This window comes from Misgurnus anguillicaudatus, chromosome 2, assembly GCF_027580225.2.
Source record: "Misgurnus anguillicaudatus chromosome 2, ASM2758022v2, whole genome shotgun sequence".
Taxonomy (NCBI): Eukaryota; Metazoa; Chordata; class Actinopteri; order Cypriniformes; family Cobitidae; genus Misgurnus; species Misgurnus anguillicaudatus.
In genome coordinates, this window is record NC_073338.2 from 35,705,456 (window position 1) to 35,722,465 (window position 17,010).

The window sequence follows — 17,010 nt, forward strand, 5'->3', positions numbered from 1 at the left end:
ACTATATGCTAACTAATGCTATATGCTAGCAATTAGGCTGAAGTTCTACTATTGACGTTACAGTTACATTTTGCAGGTCCATACTGAAAAAACACAAACTTACCACTCAGAAATGTCCATTTCCAATTTTAGAATAATTGATTATTCCTCAAACTCTGTATCTTTGTCTGATAAAGGCTCAAACTTAAGGTCTGTTTACACACACACACAGAGCTACTGAACTGAACTGCTCTAAGAAACAGCCAATCAGAGCAGAGCTCAACATTATTATTCATGACCCTTTCAAATAAGGTAATAATAAACCATTTTATTGTAAGGGCAAATCCTAGGGTTGTAAATCGAAATGTATATACGTTTCTGGATTATTTTTGCACACATGCCTTTTATGTAAATATCAGAGAACAATTTAACAGATTATTTCAATGCATCACGCTTGTGTGATTCTTTTATTATGCTTTGTTTGATTCATTTTTACTTTTACTTTTAAAGCCACAGTCCTCGTTTATTGTAATTGTACAATACAGTGAGTAAATTAATCACTTTTACTGATACTGCTCTGTGCCAAAACTGAAAATTGCTCCCAGTATTTCTCATTTGTTAGTTGTTGTGTGTTAAAGTATTTGCTAAATAGTATAAGGAATTGTTTTTAATTAAAAAAAATTTTTACTTTTGGGTAAACTTTTCCAGCAGACTTCAGTTCATGTCAAATAAAAAAAACTTCAGTCCAAAAAGGCAACATGTACAACAAGCTGGCTGTAAGCTAACACCTTCATGGGCAGTCTGTGTTCAGAATAAAATGACAAGACACTAATTACAAACTCTGATTTCATAAACATGGAATTTTATGCACACATTTCTCATGAAATAATTGTTTACATATATGGAGAAAATGCTTAATAAAGTGGACAATGCATGGACAATGAAATTCAAAAAGTTTAGTCATTTCCAAAAATAAATCTGTATAATGGTAGAAAAGAGACCGCACTCAGAGACTGAATCAAGTATACAAAAACTGTATTCAAGTACCGAATATTACTAACAGGCCATAACAAACACAAGGACAAACGTTTATCTTGGTGTTACGCACCGGGCATGCTATTTGGACATTAGGCACAAACGCCACTTTTCTCACAAAAATAAATCTGTAAAATATAATAAACTTTATTTTTTCATACACTCATACAGAGGGAAAGAATATATTAGCCAATCTTAATGCCAACTTAGGGAGAACAACATCTATTGCTTCCATATGACAGTGAAACTATGGATGTAAACAACAACCAGGTCTGATTTCTTCTGTGTTGCCAAGAGCTCGGCAGCTACATCTGTCTGTTCTACAAGGGATTTTAAAGATCATTAGTTAAGTTACGGTGTTACTGAGCTGCTGTGTACCACATGGTCTAGAATGAAAATTCATTGATATAAATCATGGAAAAATATTATATTACACACAATTAAATTAATGTTTGACTGTATTAGGCTTTTTATTAGAAAGGGCATGAAACAAGCAAAAACAAATCATCCATTCACAGTTAATGATTTGAAAGGTGTGCAGTGAGGAAGCTGCCTCTTGTAGATTTCAACTCCGGCAGCTTTAATTGCCCCCACAGCAGGTTATGGCTGGCAGATGAAAACAAACTTAACGTTATAATTAAAGATGTCGGTTGCAATTAAAGATGCTTGAGTAAAAATAAAAAAATTAACCCTTCACTACACTGCACAAAATGAAAGTCAAATGAAAACCATTTTCATACATTAATACATTTTTCACTTTACTTATATAAAATTACGTATATTTTTACTTATTAATATCATTTTTATTTTACTAATGTATAATAACAATAATACTGTATGTTTAATTTATATGGTGCCTTACCAGAGCTCAAGGACGCTTAAAGGAAAACACCACCATTTTCGATACCTTACTATGTTCCCACCTCAACTTAGACGAATTAATACCTTTTGTGCACTTTTAATCTTTGTACAGCACCTCGTGAATGTGTTAGCATTTAGCCTAACCCCATTCATTCCTTAGGATCCAAACAGGGATGAATTTGGAAGCCACCAAAAATGTCCTTGTTTTCCCTATTTGAGGACTGTTGCATGAGTGGTTACACCAGTAGGTATGGTGGCACAAAATAAAACTTTTGTTTGGAGCCATAGGAATGAATGGGGCTATGTTAACACATTCAAGATGCACTGTACAAAGATTAAAAGTGCACGCATTGAATAAAGATAGGTATGTATTAATTCATCTAAGTTGAGGTAAGAACATAGTAAAATATTGAAAAACTGTGGTGTTTTCCTTTAACACTCAGGAATAATAATAATAACTAGACAAAGTAACATGACAACAACAGTAACTTGTTGTTTTCCAGTCAACCAAATGTGAGTTTTCTTGGAACAACAAAACCATCAATATCTACTGACATAAAAATTATAGAAGCCATAGAAGAATTAACATTTTAAAACATTATAAAGTTTTACCTTAATACATTAGGGCTATTATATTTATACAGTACTATTTGATGCCAAATTTTATGAATCTTAATTTAATCACATTCAATATATGAAATCCAGGCTTCAGTCTCATAATCTAATTTTGAGATTAGGATCATCAAAGTTTGATTTCAATTACTGATTTTAAATTGATTTTCAGTATTAAAGATATCAAGGTTATGTTTTCACATACGTGAAAACAGTAAATGACAAAATGACAAAAATGACTTTAGCTGGGTTCTTACAGACTGGGCCACATATTAACAATTCATTAAATACATAATCACATTTTGAACTTTCATAATATATTATAACATAATATATTATTAGCTTCAAGGAGAAATAAAAACATAAATGAAAAGATTGACAATGATCATAAATAATATCTGTACCCATCAAGTAACATAAAAGCAGCTTTCTTACATGCCACATTTAAGGATCAAGGAGCAGACTTTAAAATGCTTTAAAAATGATTTGTTAAGCCCGACAAAATATCTGGGAGCTCCATGGGTTAACTGAGGGCTGAGAAAAGCTGTTGCCAATTAAGCGTGCTGAATGCCACATATAGACATTTCCTCAGTACTTCCACCACAGGTTGCAGAGCTCATGTTTCGTACTAGACAGACAATATAACTGCTGTGATGATTCAAAATGTTTGTTTTATTTGCTTTGACCGGTAGAAAACAATTGTTTAAACTGACCGTGTGGTCATAGGCTGCATTCTCCCCTCTCATTTTCTGGATTACAAGGAATCGAATTGAAGAGCCTATACTGTTTCTCGTTGGATGGCGATGGCAACTCAAAAGTTTTTATTTTTTGTGTGTTTAATGGTGTGTGGAGGAGATATTGAAAGCACATCTGATATTTGCACCGGACCATACTGCCAGAGGTCATCCAGATTACCAGATCACCAAGGCAGATCACCAGATCACCAAAGCAGATCAGCAGATCACCAAAGCAGATATTCAGTTTATTCGCCAAGACGCCCAGCAGTCCCCTACACCGTAATTCAACCCCAGCACAGCAGGACCGGCAGTCCAAAAGAAAACCCAAGGACCATCACAGCTGAGGTTTTCAACCCACAAGGATGCCCGGGAGGACGCTGTCATGGATCAGCAAGACCAACAAATAATGATACGAAAGAGTGCAGAGGAGCTGATTGTAAACTTCCTGTGCAAAATCGACAAGATCCCAGACAACATCCCTGCGTTGGAGATGCCTGCAACACGGGATCAAATCCTGGAAGAGGCAGACCGTCTTTTGTCCATATGCAGGACAGAGCTGAGCAAGTATTGGGGGAATTTCCGGAGTTTGGAATTAGAGGGGGGTCGTCATCTGGAATACAGTTAACATGTGACATCAAACCAGGTAAGCATGATTGACTTATTTTGTTCAGGGTGTTGGATGTGTGTCTGTATTAGTAATTGTACAATTCCTAATAGTGATATTACATATGCAAACCATGCAGTCATCATGTCCATGCAAATCTGATGGAAAGTTGCCTGCTCCCTCAGAGAGACTATGACTAAATCATGTCAATTTTAAATTGAAGCATGCAAATCCCATTCATATCTGAAGAATGATATTAACAAAACATTTTGTTGATGAACAGACATAAATGAGGTCCAGTCTGAAGATGCCTTAGTGTTGCACTTCCACTTGGGAAAAGGTCAGGAGAAATTGGTGCAACAGATGCAGGGGCAGCAAGCTGAGATTAAACAAATCCAAAGCACGCTGAATGAACAGCGTGGCGCTCTGTTAGCCCAACAGAGGGAAATACTAGACCAGCAGCGGAGGATGTTCGAGCAGATGGAAGAAGTCAAGGCTCAGTACAGCCTGCTTCTGGAAAGTGTCAAACACTTATCTGTCCAAGGCCCACAAGGAGTCATTGAGAGCCATTTAGAGGATCTCCAACCCCAGACGAGAACCTATCCTAAGGAGGCCTTCAACATGCATAAGATGAACATGGATGCTGGTGTGACAGATGCTGACAGACCTCTTCCTGGTTGTGGATCCTGTCAAGCGGATGAGTTTTGTGACTTCAGTGCAGACCAGCCACACTGTGAGAAATGTACGATTTGCCCTTCGGGATTCTTTCTGGTGGCTCAGTGTTCAATTCATGCTGACCGGATATGCCAGGTACGACAAAAAACAAACATTATTAGATTAGTCTATCTATATGGTCAATAATTTTATCAGTTAAAACTTATCTTTGAACATCAAATAGAATATTTAAAAGTTTTACCTGTGACAGTAATTTTTTTAAAACAGCTTGCATGTCACTCACCCTTGCCTGATTTAGTTTACGCAGAACTATGAATATGCAAATTAGTCCCCACCTCTACTCAATGGCTATCCCAAATGGTACAATCCGGACTTGTGGTTCTCCTTAGAGTCCACACTTTGATGACTTTGTGTAGTGCAGACTTTAGCGACCCTTGATGCAATCCACGTGGGCCCTGTCCCAAATGGCGCACCTCATGTGGACCCCCGGTCCCGCGGCCCCAAACTGCGCCCGCCCGCCCAGTCCGCGAGCCCGCAGGGTGCCCCATCTGCCACTTCCATGCTCCAAAGTGTGCTCATCAACGCCCCCTTTGCACCCTTGATGCGGTCACTACAGCAGGCTTCACGCACTTTACCAACCCAGAAGTCCTTGCGAAAGAGCAATCAGACCACGGATGGGAGAGGTTCACACTGATGGGCAACTTCTCTTCCTATTTTCGAGTGACGCTCGAGTCTGTCCCACGTGGACTCGTGGACTCGCGTAAAGGGTCCCTAAGGTTTGCAATACATGATGTCATCAAAGTGTGGACTCTGAGGAGGTCCACAAGTCCGGAGTGTGTCATTTGGGACAGGACCGTGGTTGCACTGGAATCGTCTCATTGCTCTGATTGCTCTTGCACAAGGACTTCTGGGTTGGTAAAGTGCGCAAAGCCTGCTGCAGTGCAGGCTTCCCCAAAGACCGCATCAAGGGGACAAAGGGGGCAATGATGAGCACACTTCGAAGCGTAAAAATGACAGATGGGACACCATACGGACCTGTAGACTAAACGAGCACAAGCAATTTAAGGTCGCGAGACCGAAAGTCCACATGAAGTGTGCAATTTGGGACAGGGCCAATAGCACATGCTTGAACCATAGATATAAATATTCAAATTAGTTCCTGCCTTCACTCTTTTGCACCACCTCGGACCATAAATATATTTGTAAATAAATGCTACATTTGGCAGTTTTAGGCACATAACTGCTAAGTTCGGTTTCACACAATGTATATGCAAACTGTGCGTTTGCAGCACTAATCTTTTAGAGCTAATGCTAACATGTAAGAGCATTCACAGACGCAGCTGTGCTGCAATTGTTTTAGCACAAGTATATGCAGCATCCAAACATAATAGGCTTGTTCGACTCCATGCGCCGCTGCAGGAACCGACAGCCGGATGACGTCAAAGTTCCGCGAGAGCGATTTAAAAGCAAACTCCTTCGTATGATTCTTGAGGCGCCACAAGTCGAACAAGCCTATTGTCTATGACTCGAAATACTGATCCATACGTTCAACTGTGTTGATGTGATTGGTTATATGTTTGTGATGTTGGAAACCAAGGCAATTTTAAACCGTGGGAATAAGACTCAGCAATGGTGTGTTGAATGATGCATTTACACATGGCTTGTCTTAACACCACATAGACATAGACATAAAAAACAATACAATCCTGCAAATGAACAAAAATACAATCTCATATAAAGAACAATACAATCTCAGATGCAATATTTACTGACTTAGATACCTATGCACGCAGCTTTTAGATTTGTCACATCCATAACACAATCTATAATACTGTTTCTTGCTCATAAATCCACACATTAAAGTTATTTTTGGTGCACAAATGTGCAGTGTTCTGCGTAGAAATTTTGCATGTTGAACATTTAGTGTGCTCAGTGTGAGTCAAATAGTTGTTGAGTTTAGTGTAACAAAGACATAACAATTAAAATTGTCCAACAGGACAGAGATGAATGCCTAGAAATCCCAGGCTTGTGTAAAGAACAGAACAAGTGTCTCAACACACCAGGTAAGTCGACTTCCAGACTCGCTTCCAGTCATCCTAAGAAATTAATTGAAGATCATTATTAACTGCCTTTTTCATTCAGGAGGATTTCGCTGCTCGAGCATGTCAGAGAGGGATGCGGCTGCAGGGATGTGTGGACACTCGTATTTTTACAATTCGGACATGGATGAGTGTCAAGCCTGTTCGGAGTGTGATTCTCAGCTTATGGCTTCCCCGTGTTCAGCCATGAGTGATACTGTGTGCTCCAACCCTTTTGAAACCAGACTCTCTCTTGCCTGGTCTGGTGATGTTGACGTGGCCAAAGGTGGCGAGTTTCCCAATATACAACTCCGGATCCGAGGGAACACTGATGGAAACCTTCTTTCCTGCACTGATGGCTTGGTAGTTCTCCATCAACATGGTCTTGTTTGGGTCGACCATAATCTTGCTATGAGACATGGTTGCCGCAGCTTTATCCAAGCGTGTTTACGACTGAACGCCAGCGAGGATGAGAGTCGGGACCTGAGCGGCATGCGTTTGGAGCACCGTGAGGGAAAGTCCCTTCAGAGCACGAGTGTCAGTGGAGCAGCAGCAGTGGAACCGGGGCATACGCTGGTTGTTTTTCTCAAGAGTGCCAGCAACCAATGCAATCAAGAAAATGAAGGTGTGCACCTTCAGAGCAATCTTATATCACCTTTCAGTCTCATCTGGTTGTCCCATGACACGGGTGCAGTTGCCATGACCGCTCAAGCTGTTGCTTCGGCGCACTACCACACCAACTACCGACCTGCCTTCCGTATGGCATCCATCTCTGACCCCTATATGGTCGGACTGACCGATGACAATCGTGGTGTCCGCTTCAGGGAAAGTGGCACAGTGAAGTTTGTCCTTCAACAGTCCTTGTACTCCATGGGTCAAGCTTGTATCTCCGAGGGCTTCTACTTGCTCGCATACGTGAACCATAACGGAAGCAGCGCTGAGCTGACCCGTACGTTCAAGCCTGGTGTTCACTACAGAGACACTTCCATATCATTGTCAGCCGCCACCACAGTGGACTCTGGAGACATGCTTACCTTCGAGATCCTCGCCCCCGCACAGTGCAATGTGCGCTACTTTGGTGATGACTCTGGGATCAGCATGCTTAGTCTGGTGTGGATCCCTTCAGCCGTGTCGACTTCCTTGTCAGCCATTGTGTCCCGGAAAGGTCTCCCCTCTGGTGCAGTGCGCAACAAAGCCTTGTTTTTCCTCCAAACAACTCGGGAAGTACCACAAGTCACACTTGCTGGAACAGGAGCACTCCATCCTCACCGAAACTTCATCTTCAGGGAGGCAGGAACAGCAAGTTTGGCTTTGGATCTGCGGCTCATCCACTCATGCAGTCTGATCAAACTCACTTTGCTCAAACAGGGTGGGACACAGGGGGCTCAGGCTACCCCCATAGCTCAACAGATCGGTGGGCACATGCCAGAAGGAAGCATATGGGGGAGTGTGGGATTGAGGGTATCCTTCCAGGTGCAAAATGGCACGACAGTTTTTGCTACTTTGGATTGCGTGCGCGGACGCATTAACCAAATTGCCTATGATGCGGGAAGCAGCATTACTATTCTCTGGACAGCTGCATGAGCAAAGCATACTTCAGCTAGCATGACATTAAGCATGTTGATGTTAAAATCTCTTATTGCGTTAAACTAAAATGATTTTAGATGCTTTCTTTATTCATCTGTATTAGTATAGTATTTGTTTACCCTACTATGGAAGTCAATGGGTAGCATTAACTATGTACTTACCATCATTTATCAAAATATCTTCATTTGTGTTTTACAGAATATAGAAACTCATACAGGTTTAAAACAACGTGAGGGTGAGTACATTTTTGGGTGACGCTTTTGAAGGATAGCTTAGATAAATTAGTAACAAAGATGAAAAATATTAATACTTTATTTTTATACTGTTATTACTATTGTTGCGCAAATCTGTGGTTGGTTGTTGTATGGCCTGATTTTGAAAATTTTGCAGTACCCGTCCTTTTTTTTGTTGTATTTGCACTTCAGAACATAAAGATTATTAACAATGTTAGTATTTTTCTTTTTAAATGAGGGTACTTTTTACAGCATGCTTCAGTTCTCAATTATTATGTTTAGTAGTAGCTGTACTATTTGTTTTCTTTACTCAAAATAGCAGTTAACTACATATAGCCACTAAACTTTTTTTTACGACTTTTATATTCATTTATGGTTTTGTTTTAAGTTGAGTCAACCCTAAACTTTGCACATCAAAGGCAGAAACGATAATAAATATTTTTTGGTGGTTGGTAGTGGAAATAAAATGCATGTGTCTATACCACACAGAACCAGATGGCTTTGATTTTGCAGTTTAACATGCAAGATGTCTATAAAGTAAGATACCCAGACCTCTGGCCTTGTGTATGAGTATTTCATTTATGTATGGGTGTTGTATTGGCTTATGCTGAAATTATAAATTATCTTGCATTGCTTCACAACCATCACAAGATATCACAAACAATACCAAAAAAAGTATGTCCATGTTTTTGTAAAAAGAGAATCCATCCAAAGAGCAACCATACCTTAAACCCTAGCCAAGACTGAACATAGATTTATAAACTTAGGAAGCATTATCTTGTGGTTTTTAAAGACATTTGGTTAATATTATAAGCATTATTGAAAGCAGGAGATGACGTTCCTCTGAAGTTATTCCATAAGAAGAAACGTGTGGGAGACTGAATTTATCACATGGACGATTGTGAAACACTGAAATATGGCTATACTTTAAAAGCATCACAGAGAGTCTTTGCCATGTAAAGTTTAGTAACATTATTACCCTCTAATATTAAACAGGTGGAAATAAATTCAGTTTAAGTCGTTTTTTACTTCATTTAATGGGTAATTGGTAAATTATGGTTGACCAGATGGTTATCTTATATGAAATAGTCATGCATTTAAGCAATTGTTTAGAGTTTAGTTTGCACCTTTGTGTTTTCTTTGTAGTTATCTTTATTCTCAGAAAAAAGGTACAAAAGCTGTCACCAGGGGCAGTACCCTTTTAAAAAGTACCTAAAGGTACATATTTGTACATAATGGTACATATTAGGACCTTTTTTTAAATGTTAAAAGTCCCAGTGCCAACTTTTATAACTTTGTACCGTCTTTTGAGTGTGTTATTGTCCACTAACAGTGTATCTGAAATCAGAGCGTTATTTGCACTGTCAAGAAGGTTCATAGTAACCTTATGGCCTCCTCACCTACAGCTGTTATATGTAAGTGTCTGGTGAAGCAGCCCTGAAGGTGTTTAGGATTAGAAGATCTGATAGTACTACTATGTTAAAGCCTGTCCATAAAGTAAAACATCTGGAATATTTCATTGGGGGGGGGGGCATAATGCTTTGGATTCTTCAGATTTCCATATAAATGCGTACATATGATGTCTTAAAACAGTTTTCAAACTTTGTAGACTCAAGCACCACCCACCCAGACTCTCAGCCAACTTTGGAACCTCCAATATAAAAAAACTAAAATTAGGGCTGTCACAATGATTAAATAATCGTCTCATTGCGATTGTGTGACCTCATCGCAATGATTTCAGATCACCGCAATGATTGCACATCTCTTTAAAAACACAAGGGGGAGCTGCAACGCCTGTATAAACGAGACAGTATCAGATGGTGCTCCATCAGTGTACGCGATACATTGCAAAGCTATTCAAAACAGTGAAAAAAACAGCATTTAAAGAAATGCTGCAAAACTTTGATGGGCAGTATGAACTGCCACGTAAAATATACATTTCCAAAACAGCAAGTCCAAATTTAGGGAAGTGAAGGATGCTTTTCTTAAGGATCTGTAAGAAATTGATTTTTTTGCAGCCACGACATGTGGCCCAGTACTAATATGACCTTTGTAGTATTAGCTACTATTTAAGGCCTGTTGTATAGTCAGTTTATTTTGATTACATTTTTATTTTCAGTTATTCTTCCGACACTTTATTGTGTTTATTTCTTATGAAGAATTTTCAGTTTTTTAAATATATATTTATTAAATAATTACTTTTAAATATGTTTTATGCGTAACATTTACAGTCAGGTAAACCTTGCAAAATATTTCATTAAAATTATCACAACAATGTGTGATAAAAAAATGTATGAGAATTAAATGGCAAAGCAATAAAACACAATTAATCGTCATAATTGTCAAAGTCCTAAAACAGGCAATTAATCGTCATTATCGCCACAATTTATTAGACAATTAGCCGTCAGCCAAATTTCATAATTGTGACAGCCCTAAGTAGCTAGAATTCTTACTTAAATATTTTCAGTGATAACATTAACTATTATAACCTTGTACATTGCACTAAACAGATTACTTGCTATTCAAATAGTCAAAAATGTCTTGAATTCTGTGTTTTATAGTTCTGTTCACGCCACGGACCCTCAGGGGCCCATGGTCTTAATGTAAAACATTTGTAAAAAAATAAATAAAAGGCTATAGCAAAAGCAAATTAATTTTGTTCTTCAATGTATACTCACTTACAAAACCCCCGCAATTAACAAATGTTTTTAGTCAAACAGAACATGCTTTATTGATAATCATCATTAGTGGGATCTGACATGTTTTTAGCCACATTTCCTGTTGCAATATCTTTAAAAACAGATATTTTAAAGCATTGCAATAATAGGTTCACTACGTTCCTTTAGAATATTAACAATCACAATTGTACAACAACACATACATGCCCAGTAGTTAAAAAGCATTATCGAAGTACCATCTTTGCTCTTAAGCTAGTTGCTCTTAATAGTATAATATGCATTAGCAAGCACTAAGACCTTAGTACTATTATTACCATTATACATTCATGTATTTGATTTATAGGTAACTTGAAAAGATACAAATATAGGTACCAATGTGAACAGAGAGAGAGAGTATTAAAGAATCACCCTTTGTGCACTAGGATTTATCCTGTAAAAGAAACAGTAAAGTATGGGACGCCAAATGTTATGACAGTCTCAAGGCACGTGTGTAGTGAGTTAAGCCGAAGTCAAATTTTCTGTAATATAAACTTTAAAACTGTCAATGATGAACCTCTTTAGCGTTAAGAAAAGGTTCTGACAAGGTTGGATTCTCAAGTTTTCCTTTGTAAAATGCATGTGAATATATTATTGTCAATTACAAATAGATCTGATGTATAAATGAGCTCCTGTGTGCTCTGTGTGTACAAGAAGAGGTGATTCTAGTTATGATTTATACTTTTTATAGGCAGTGTTGTATGAAGTAGAGTTAGTTGTTGACTCTTGGGCTCCACCTGTTGGTGTTTCAGTGTAGTATTTCTATGAGGAGGCGCTTGAAGTCGCCTCCGCAATCTGAGCTCAGGGCATCTTTTAATGTGACGTCATATTTCTCCAAGTACATGTCCTTTATGGTCTCCAAATCCACCTAGAGTCTCAGACCGTGTCACAATGATGCGTATGAGCGTGTCCTCATCTGTTCCCGCGCCTTTCATTGCGGCATTCAGACGACGTGCGAAAAACAGCTGTGGGTTTTTAGCACATCTCACTGTTTAAGCAAAAGAAATCAAAGCATGACAAGCAGAAAATGTTACCAAATATCAAACACATGTGAAATCTTTGTTATGTATATATACATACGGTCACTCCTTTGAACTGCAACATGACTTTCTATTTAATAGAAACATTTGTTATAGTTACCCAAGGCAGTGTAACAGTCCTTTAATGTTCCTGTAGCTTCATTGTCTATAGCATCCAGGATATCTGTTCCAGAAAGCTATGAAAAAGAAACCAGAAACTTAAAGAAAGTTCATCCAAGCATTTCACAAAATAAAGCAGTGTAGCATGACATAAACCACTGTAAGGGCATTTGGCCTTACAGTTTCATATATCTTGAAGGTAGCTTGAAGCTGTAGATAATTCCTGTGAGTGAGGATATGGGTGAAGGTGGTCTCATCTGTTCCAAAGCGACCTTCACCTGCCTGGTGAAAACCACCATCACATTTATTCATTCAATATAATGCCATACTCAGAAAATAGATCTAGAATGGGTCTTACTTCAAACAATGCTGTTGCATCTTGTTCTGCCAGATCTTCATCTACCTCATAAGTTTCATCTCTTTCGGCCTGCAGGTGAAATAATATTATTTACAGCAAAGAATAATATAACGGCTTTAATTAATCCTAAATGTGTAGCACTGTTCATATCTGAACACAAAATGGCTCCCTGAGGGAAGGAATTTAGCACCCATGTTCCAGTGAAGAATAAAGTTGATTGTTTGGAAGGGAAAATGGGAATGGGACAAGAATGGATGACCAGAATAGATTTCCTGTAGCCTAATGTACTATATGCAAATACTGCATTAAAACACATTCATTTGTTGTTATTTGTAAAATAACAGACATCGCCCTTTTACCTGTAGAAGAGAAATCAGAAGATTTCTCACATCTCCGCTAGTGTCACCTTCAATGTCGGCCTCCAGATCACGCTCATGCACTGGCCATCAAATCGAACAAAGATACATAAATAAATGTACAACTCAATACATAAATTCACAATACATTATTCATCCTTTTACTCAAAATCATATAAAAACATTACCTTGCATGTATGCCTCTTTGCTATTCAAAATATCCTGTCAATCAAAAATTATCAATTACTGAAGTGTACATTTGTCAACAGTTTTAACGGGATACTTCAATATTAGTGATGTAATTGGGAACAATTTAAAGGGATAATTCACTTCAAAATGAAAACTCTGTCATCATTTACTTATTCTCGTGTTGTTTTAAACCTGTATGAATTTCTTTTTTCTGATGAGCACAAAAGAAGATACTCCGAGAAATGATGGCAAACACACAGCAGATAGTGACCATTGACTCCCATAGTAGGAAAAAAATCTTTTGGAAGTATTGTGATAAATGATGAAGAAAATATTTTGATAAATGATGGTAAGCACACAGTTGATGGTACCCATTAAATTCCATCATATTTTTTATTCCTACTATTGAAGTCAATGGACATCATGCTGTGTGTTTACCATCACCCCCCAAAATATCCTCCTCCGCGTTCACCAGAAAAAAGAAATCCATACAGGTCCAGAACAACACGAGGACGAGCAAATGATGACAGAACTTTCATTCCGAAGTAAACTATCCCTTCAAAGCTCAACATGGCCACTCTGGTGACGGAAGTCCCGCCTTTCAGTTAAAAGAACCAATCATAAAGAAATACTAAATTATTTGGGGGAGGGGCTTGCGATGTGTGCAAAAAGGTATTTTAGTGCAATTTGAGCATAAGAAACAAACTGCCCTGATGCATTGCAAACCTGGCCACCTGGCACAACTTCCATAAAGGGACTTTTTAGCTATGTATAAACGTGGACTTTATCAGATTCAGAGTTTTTTTAATAAAAAAAAAAAATCTTGTTGGATCTATGATTTCAATTATAGACACCGGTTCAGCATGATTGAATCAAGTTTTCTTAAAATGAAATTACTGCTAATTAATGTTAATTAAAAAAAAAAAAAAACATGTAATTACGTAAAAACGTTTTTTTTCAGTGTTGCAAAATTATGTTTGAGTGACCAGTACACTTATATAATAATGAAAATAACCATTAACCTGATTGGTGCTGGTGCACAAGATCTCCACAAGCACATCCTCGTCTGTGCCTGCTCCTTTCATGGCTTTCCTCAGTTCTTTAGCCAGGAATATGTAAGGTGGGTCCAACATGGCCACGATTGCTTTCTCAAAGGTCCCTGTGAGTTCACTCTTTAATACCTCCTCCAGCTCCTTAACAATATGACCAAAACCAGACACTGACACGGCATATAATATAACTTTCTTTTAATTTGCATGCATTGCTTCAAACTTTAAATAACTGTATTAAGTTATAACCCTGGCAACCTATTTAAATATGGTATCAGAATATAACATGATGCCAAATTATGCTCAATGAAGAACATCTAGGGGTGGTTTCCCGGACAGGGATTAGTTTAAGCAAGGACTAGGCCTCAGTTTAATTAGGAAATATAACTAGTTTAAACAAACATGCCTTATTAAAAACATTACTTGTGTACATTTTAGGCAAATGAAAGGGCACTGATGTAGTTATATTAGTGCAAGTTGTTTTCAGTTTGGACAGCTCTTGCATTTATTTTAGTCTAGGACTAGTCTAAGCCCTGTCCGGGAAACTGCCCCCCTAGGGTTAGGTCCAACACTTCATCTCCCTTTCCATGGGCACAGCACAATGATTGAATGGCGACAGAAACTCTAAACCAACACTAATGGAGTCTAAATCAATATAGCGTAATGCATTGCAAAATTAGAATCCATTTTACTGTAAGTGACCCAAATCTCCATATTTGTGCTAGTCTAATAAAGAGTTTTACAGATAACATTCTTTAGCTATATATAGCTATATATATTGCTAAGATCAGACTCACATCGTCATATTTTTCAAAGTATGCTTGTTTAATCTCCAACCGTTGGGCTGCAGAGCGGTTTGCTAGTATAGAAATGATGGTTTCCTCATCTGTGCCTGTATTAAGAATAAGAGACAACCTCTTCATTAGATTAATGTTTTTTAATGCATTAAAGTAAATTACTTTCACAGGTTAAGATGTAAATATTCTAGATGTACTTAAAATGTGTAGTAGTGCAATGTCACAGCTACAAATAATATAAAAGTAATCATCATATTTATTTGTATCAGTGTTCCAACAACGTTTAGTTTAACATTTAACCTACCCATTCCTTTGCAGGCCTTACGAATTGCTTTGACGTCTGCCATCACATCAAAGTCCTCATAAGGAGTTATTGTTGGCTAAAATAAAATTTAAATAAGGAAAAGCATGTTATGTTAGATCTGTAATGACTATAGTTGACATTCAGGATTTTTATCTAATAAATTGATTTAACCAGTATCTTTTCAAGGGCTTGTGGATTAGCTCACAATGCAGTACAGGGAGGGGAGGGGTTTCTGTATCTAACACATTAGCTGAGTCATGGGATCTCTGGGCAGGGACATGAGTAGCGTATGTCTTCCTCTGCCTCACCCACTGGCCATAATAACAATGTGCACTTATTGATAATAAAGAAGACAGTTACTCTTTATCTTTTTCTCTCTTTGTCAGAGTTTATACAACTGCTTAAATCACAGTAAATACAAATGGTCCTTGCAAACAAAAACACAATTACATAAATAAAATTAAAAAAAATAAATCAATTAATTCGTGCAACATTAAAAACAATTCGTTTCAGAATGTTAATGATAAAACTAACTTTAGCCATTGAAACACAGTGTCATGGTAACCTCATGCGTTGATGACGCTTTTGCGTATAAACATACGTTTGTTTATAGTCTACGCAGTACGTTGCACCTGCAATCATCTGAAAATAATTATTAACGTGTTCTGCAGCGAAATAAATTATTCATTGAGAAAAACAAACTGTAGTTTCGCAGTTTTACTTACTTGAACGTTCCCCATCTTGAGATGCTGATGTTAGTTTGTGAGCGCTCGTCCTCTCTCTCTCTCTCTCCACCCAGCTCGAGCATCTTTTACTCCGCCACAGACCTGACGTCAGAGCAGTCCATAACCAGTAACGTCATACACTTTTAATGTTTTTTTAAAGATTTTTTTCTATGTTGCTTAAAAAAATCAATGCTTAACAGTGCGCAATTTGAAACAAAAAGTAGAACAAAATTGTAGTCATGAAAATAAACTAGGTTAAATATAAACTATATATTTTAGCGTTATAGCCTACTGTTTGTTGACTATACACGTATTAAAACGATATCCTTAAGTTTATCAAATTATACATATTTTAAATATATTAAACAAAGAAAACACACTTCTTTCTTCATTCAATAAGAATGAAACAAATGTGAGTGGGCTGATACAAACTTTGATTTTCAGACCCCTTTGAATTTAGACAACAAAGTCTTTGTTAATTGTCACAACAGCACCAACCTACATGCTCCATGAACAGTGGTTTGACCTTGTGCTCACCAAAATACAAATATTTGTGGCATATTTGGTTTGTCTTTGTTGAGCCAGCTATGCCTCCAGCAGCAGACAATTACATTTATATTTAAAGTTAAAATTAAAGTATTATATGTAAAAAATATATACGTAATACAAATAGTGGAATAAAGCTAAAAGAAGTAAAAATTGAGGAATAGACCTAAATGAAAGCATATTGTAATCCTAATAAACTAAGGCTTGCGGAGCTGTTCTTTATTCGCAAAACGTACAGCAAAAAACATTTGCATACAGATTTACATGCAGGGCAACACATTTCTTCTTATCAAAATAAATACCATAACAGAACATACAAAAACACGTTATTTGGCTAACGTCAAGGTCGTGGGATTGCCAGAGAAAATAAAAACTTAAAATATAAAATGTTAAAATGTATACAGTTGCACAGTAATACCAAATTGCTAATAA

At 37.6% G+C, this 17,010-nt stretch overlaps 2 protein-coding genes across 2 annotated transcripts; one reads left to right on the forward strand and one right to left on the reverse strand.

The window, feature by feature from the left end:
• Positions 1-2,661: 2,661 nt before the first annotated feature.
• Positions 2,662-10,674, forward strand: LOC129442722 (uncharacterized). Its single transcript, XM_055202968.2, has 4 exons — positions 2,662-3,867; positions 4,112-4,638; positions 6,500-6,566; positions 6,646-10,674. The coding sequence occupies exons 1-4, from the start codon at positions 3,285-3,287 to the stop codon at positions 8,163-8,165; spliced, it is 2,697 nt and encodes an 898-aa protein (XP_055058943.2). The 5' UTR covers positions 2,662-3,284; the 3' UTR covers positions 8,166-10,674.
• Positions 10,675-10,764: 90 nt separating this feature from the next.
• Positions 10,765-16,176, reverse strand: anxa13l (annexin A13, like). The gene is given in 11 exon segments (XM_073854536.1): positions 10,765-11,983; positions 11,985-12,103; positions 12,256-12,331; positions 12,435-12,536; positions 12,613-12,681; positions 12,972-13,051; positions 13,157-13,190; positions 14,180-14,350; positions 15,004-15,098; positions 15,308-15,383; positions 16,033-16,176. Coding segments are annotated over 11 exon segments (957 nt in total). The 5' UTR covers positions 16,048-16,176; the 3' UTR covers positions 10,765-11,863.
• Positions 16,177-17,010: the final 834 nt, after the last annotated feature.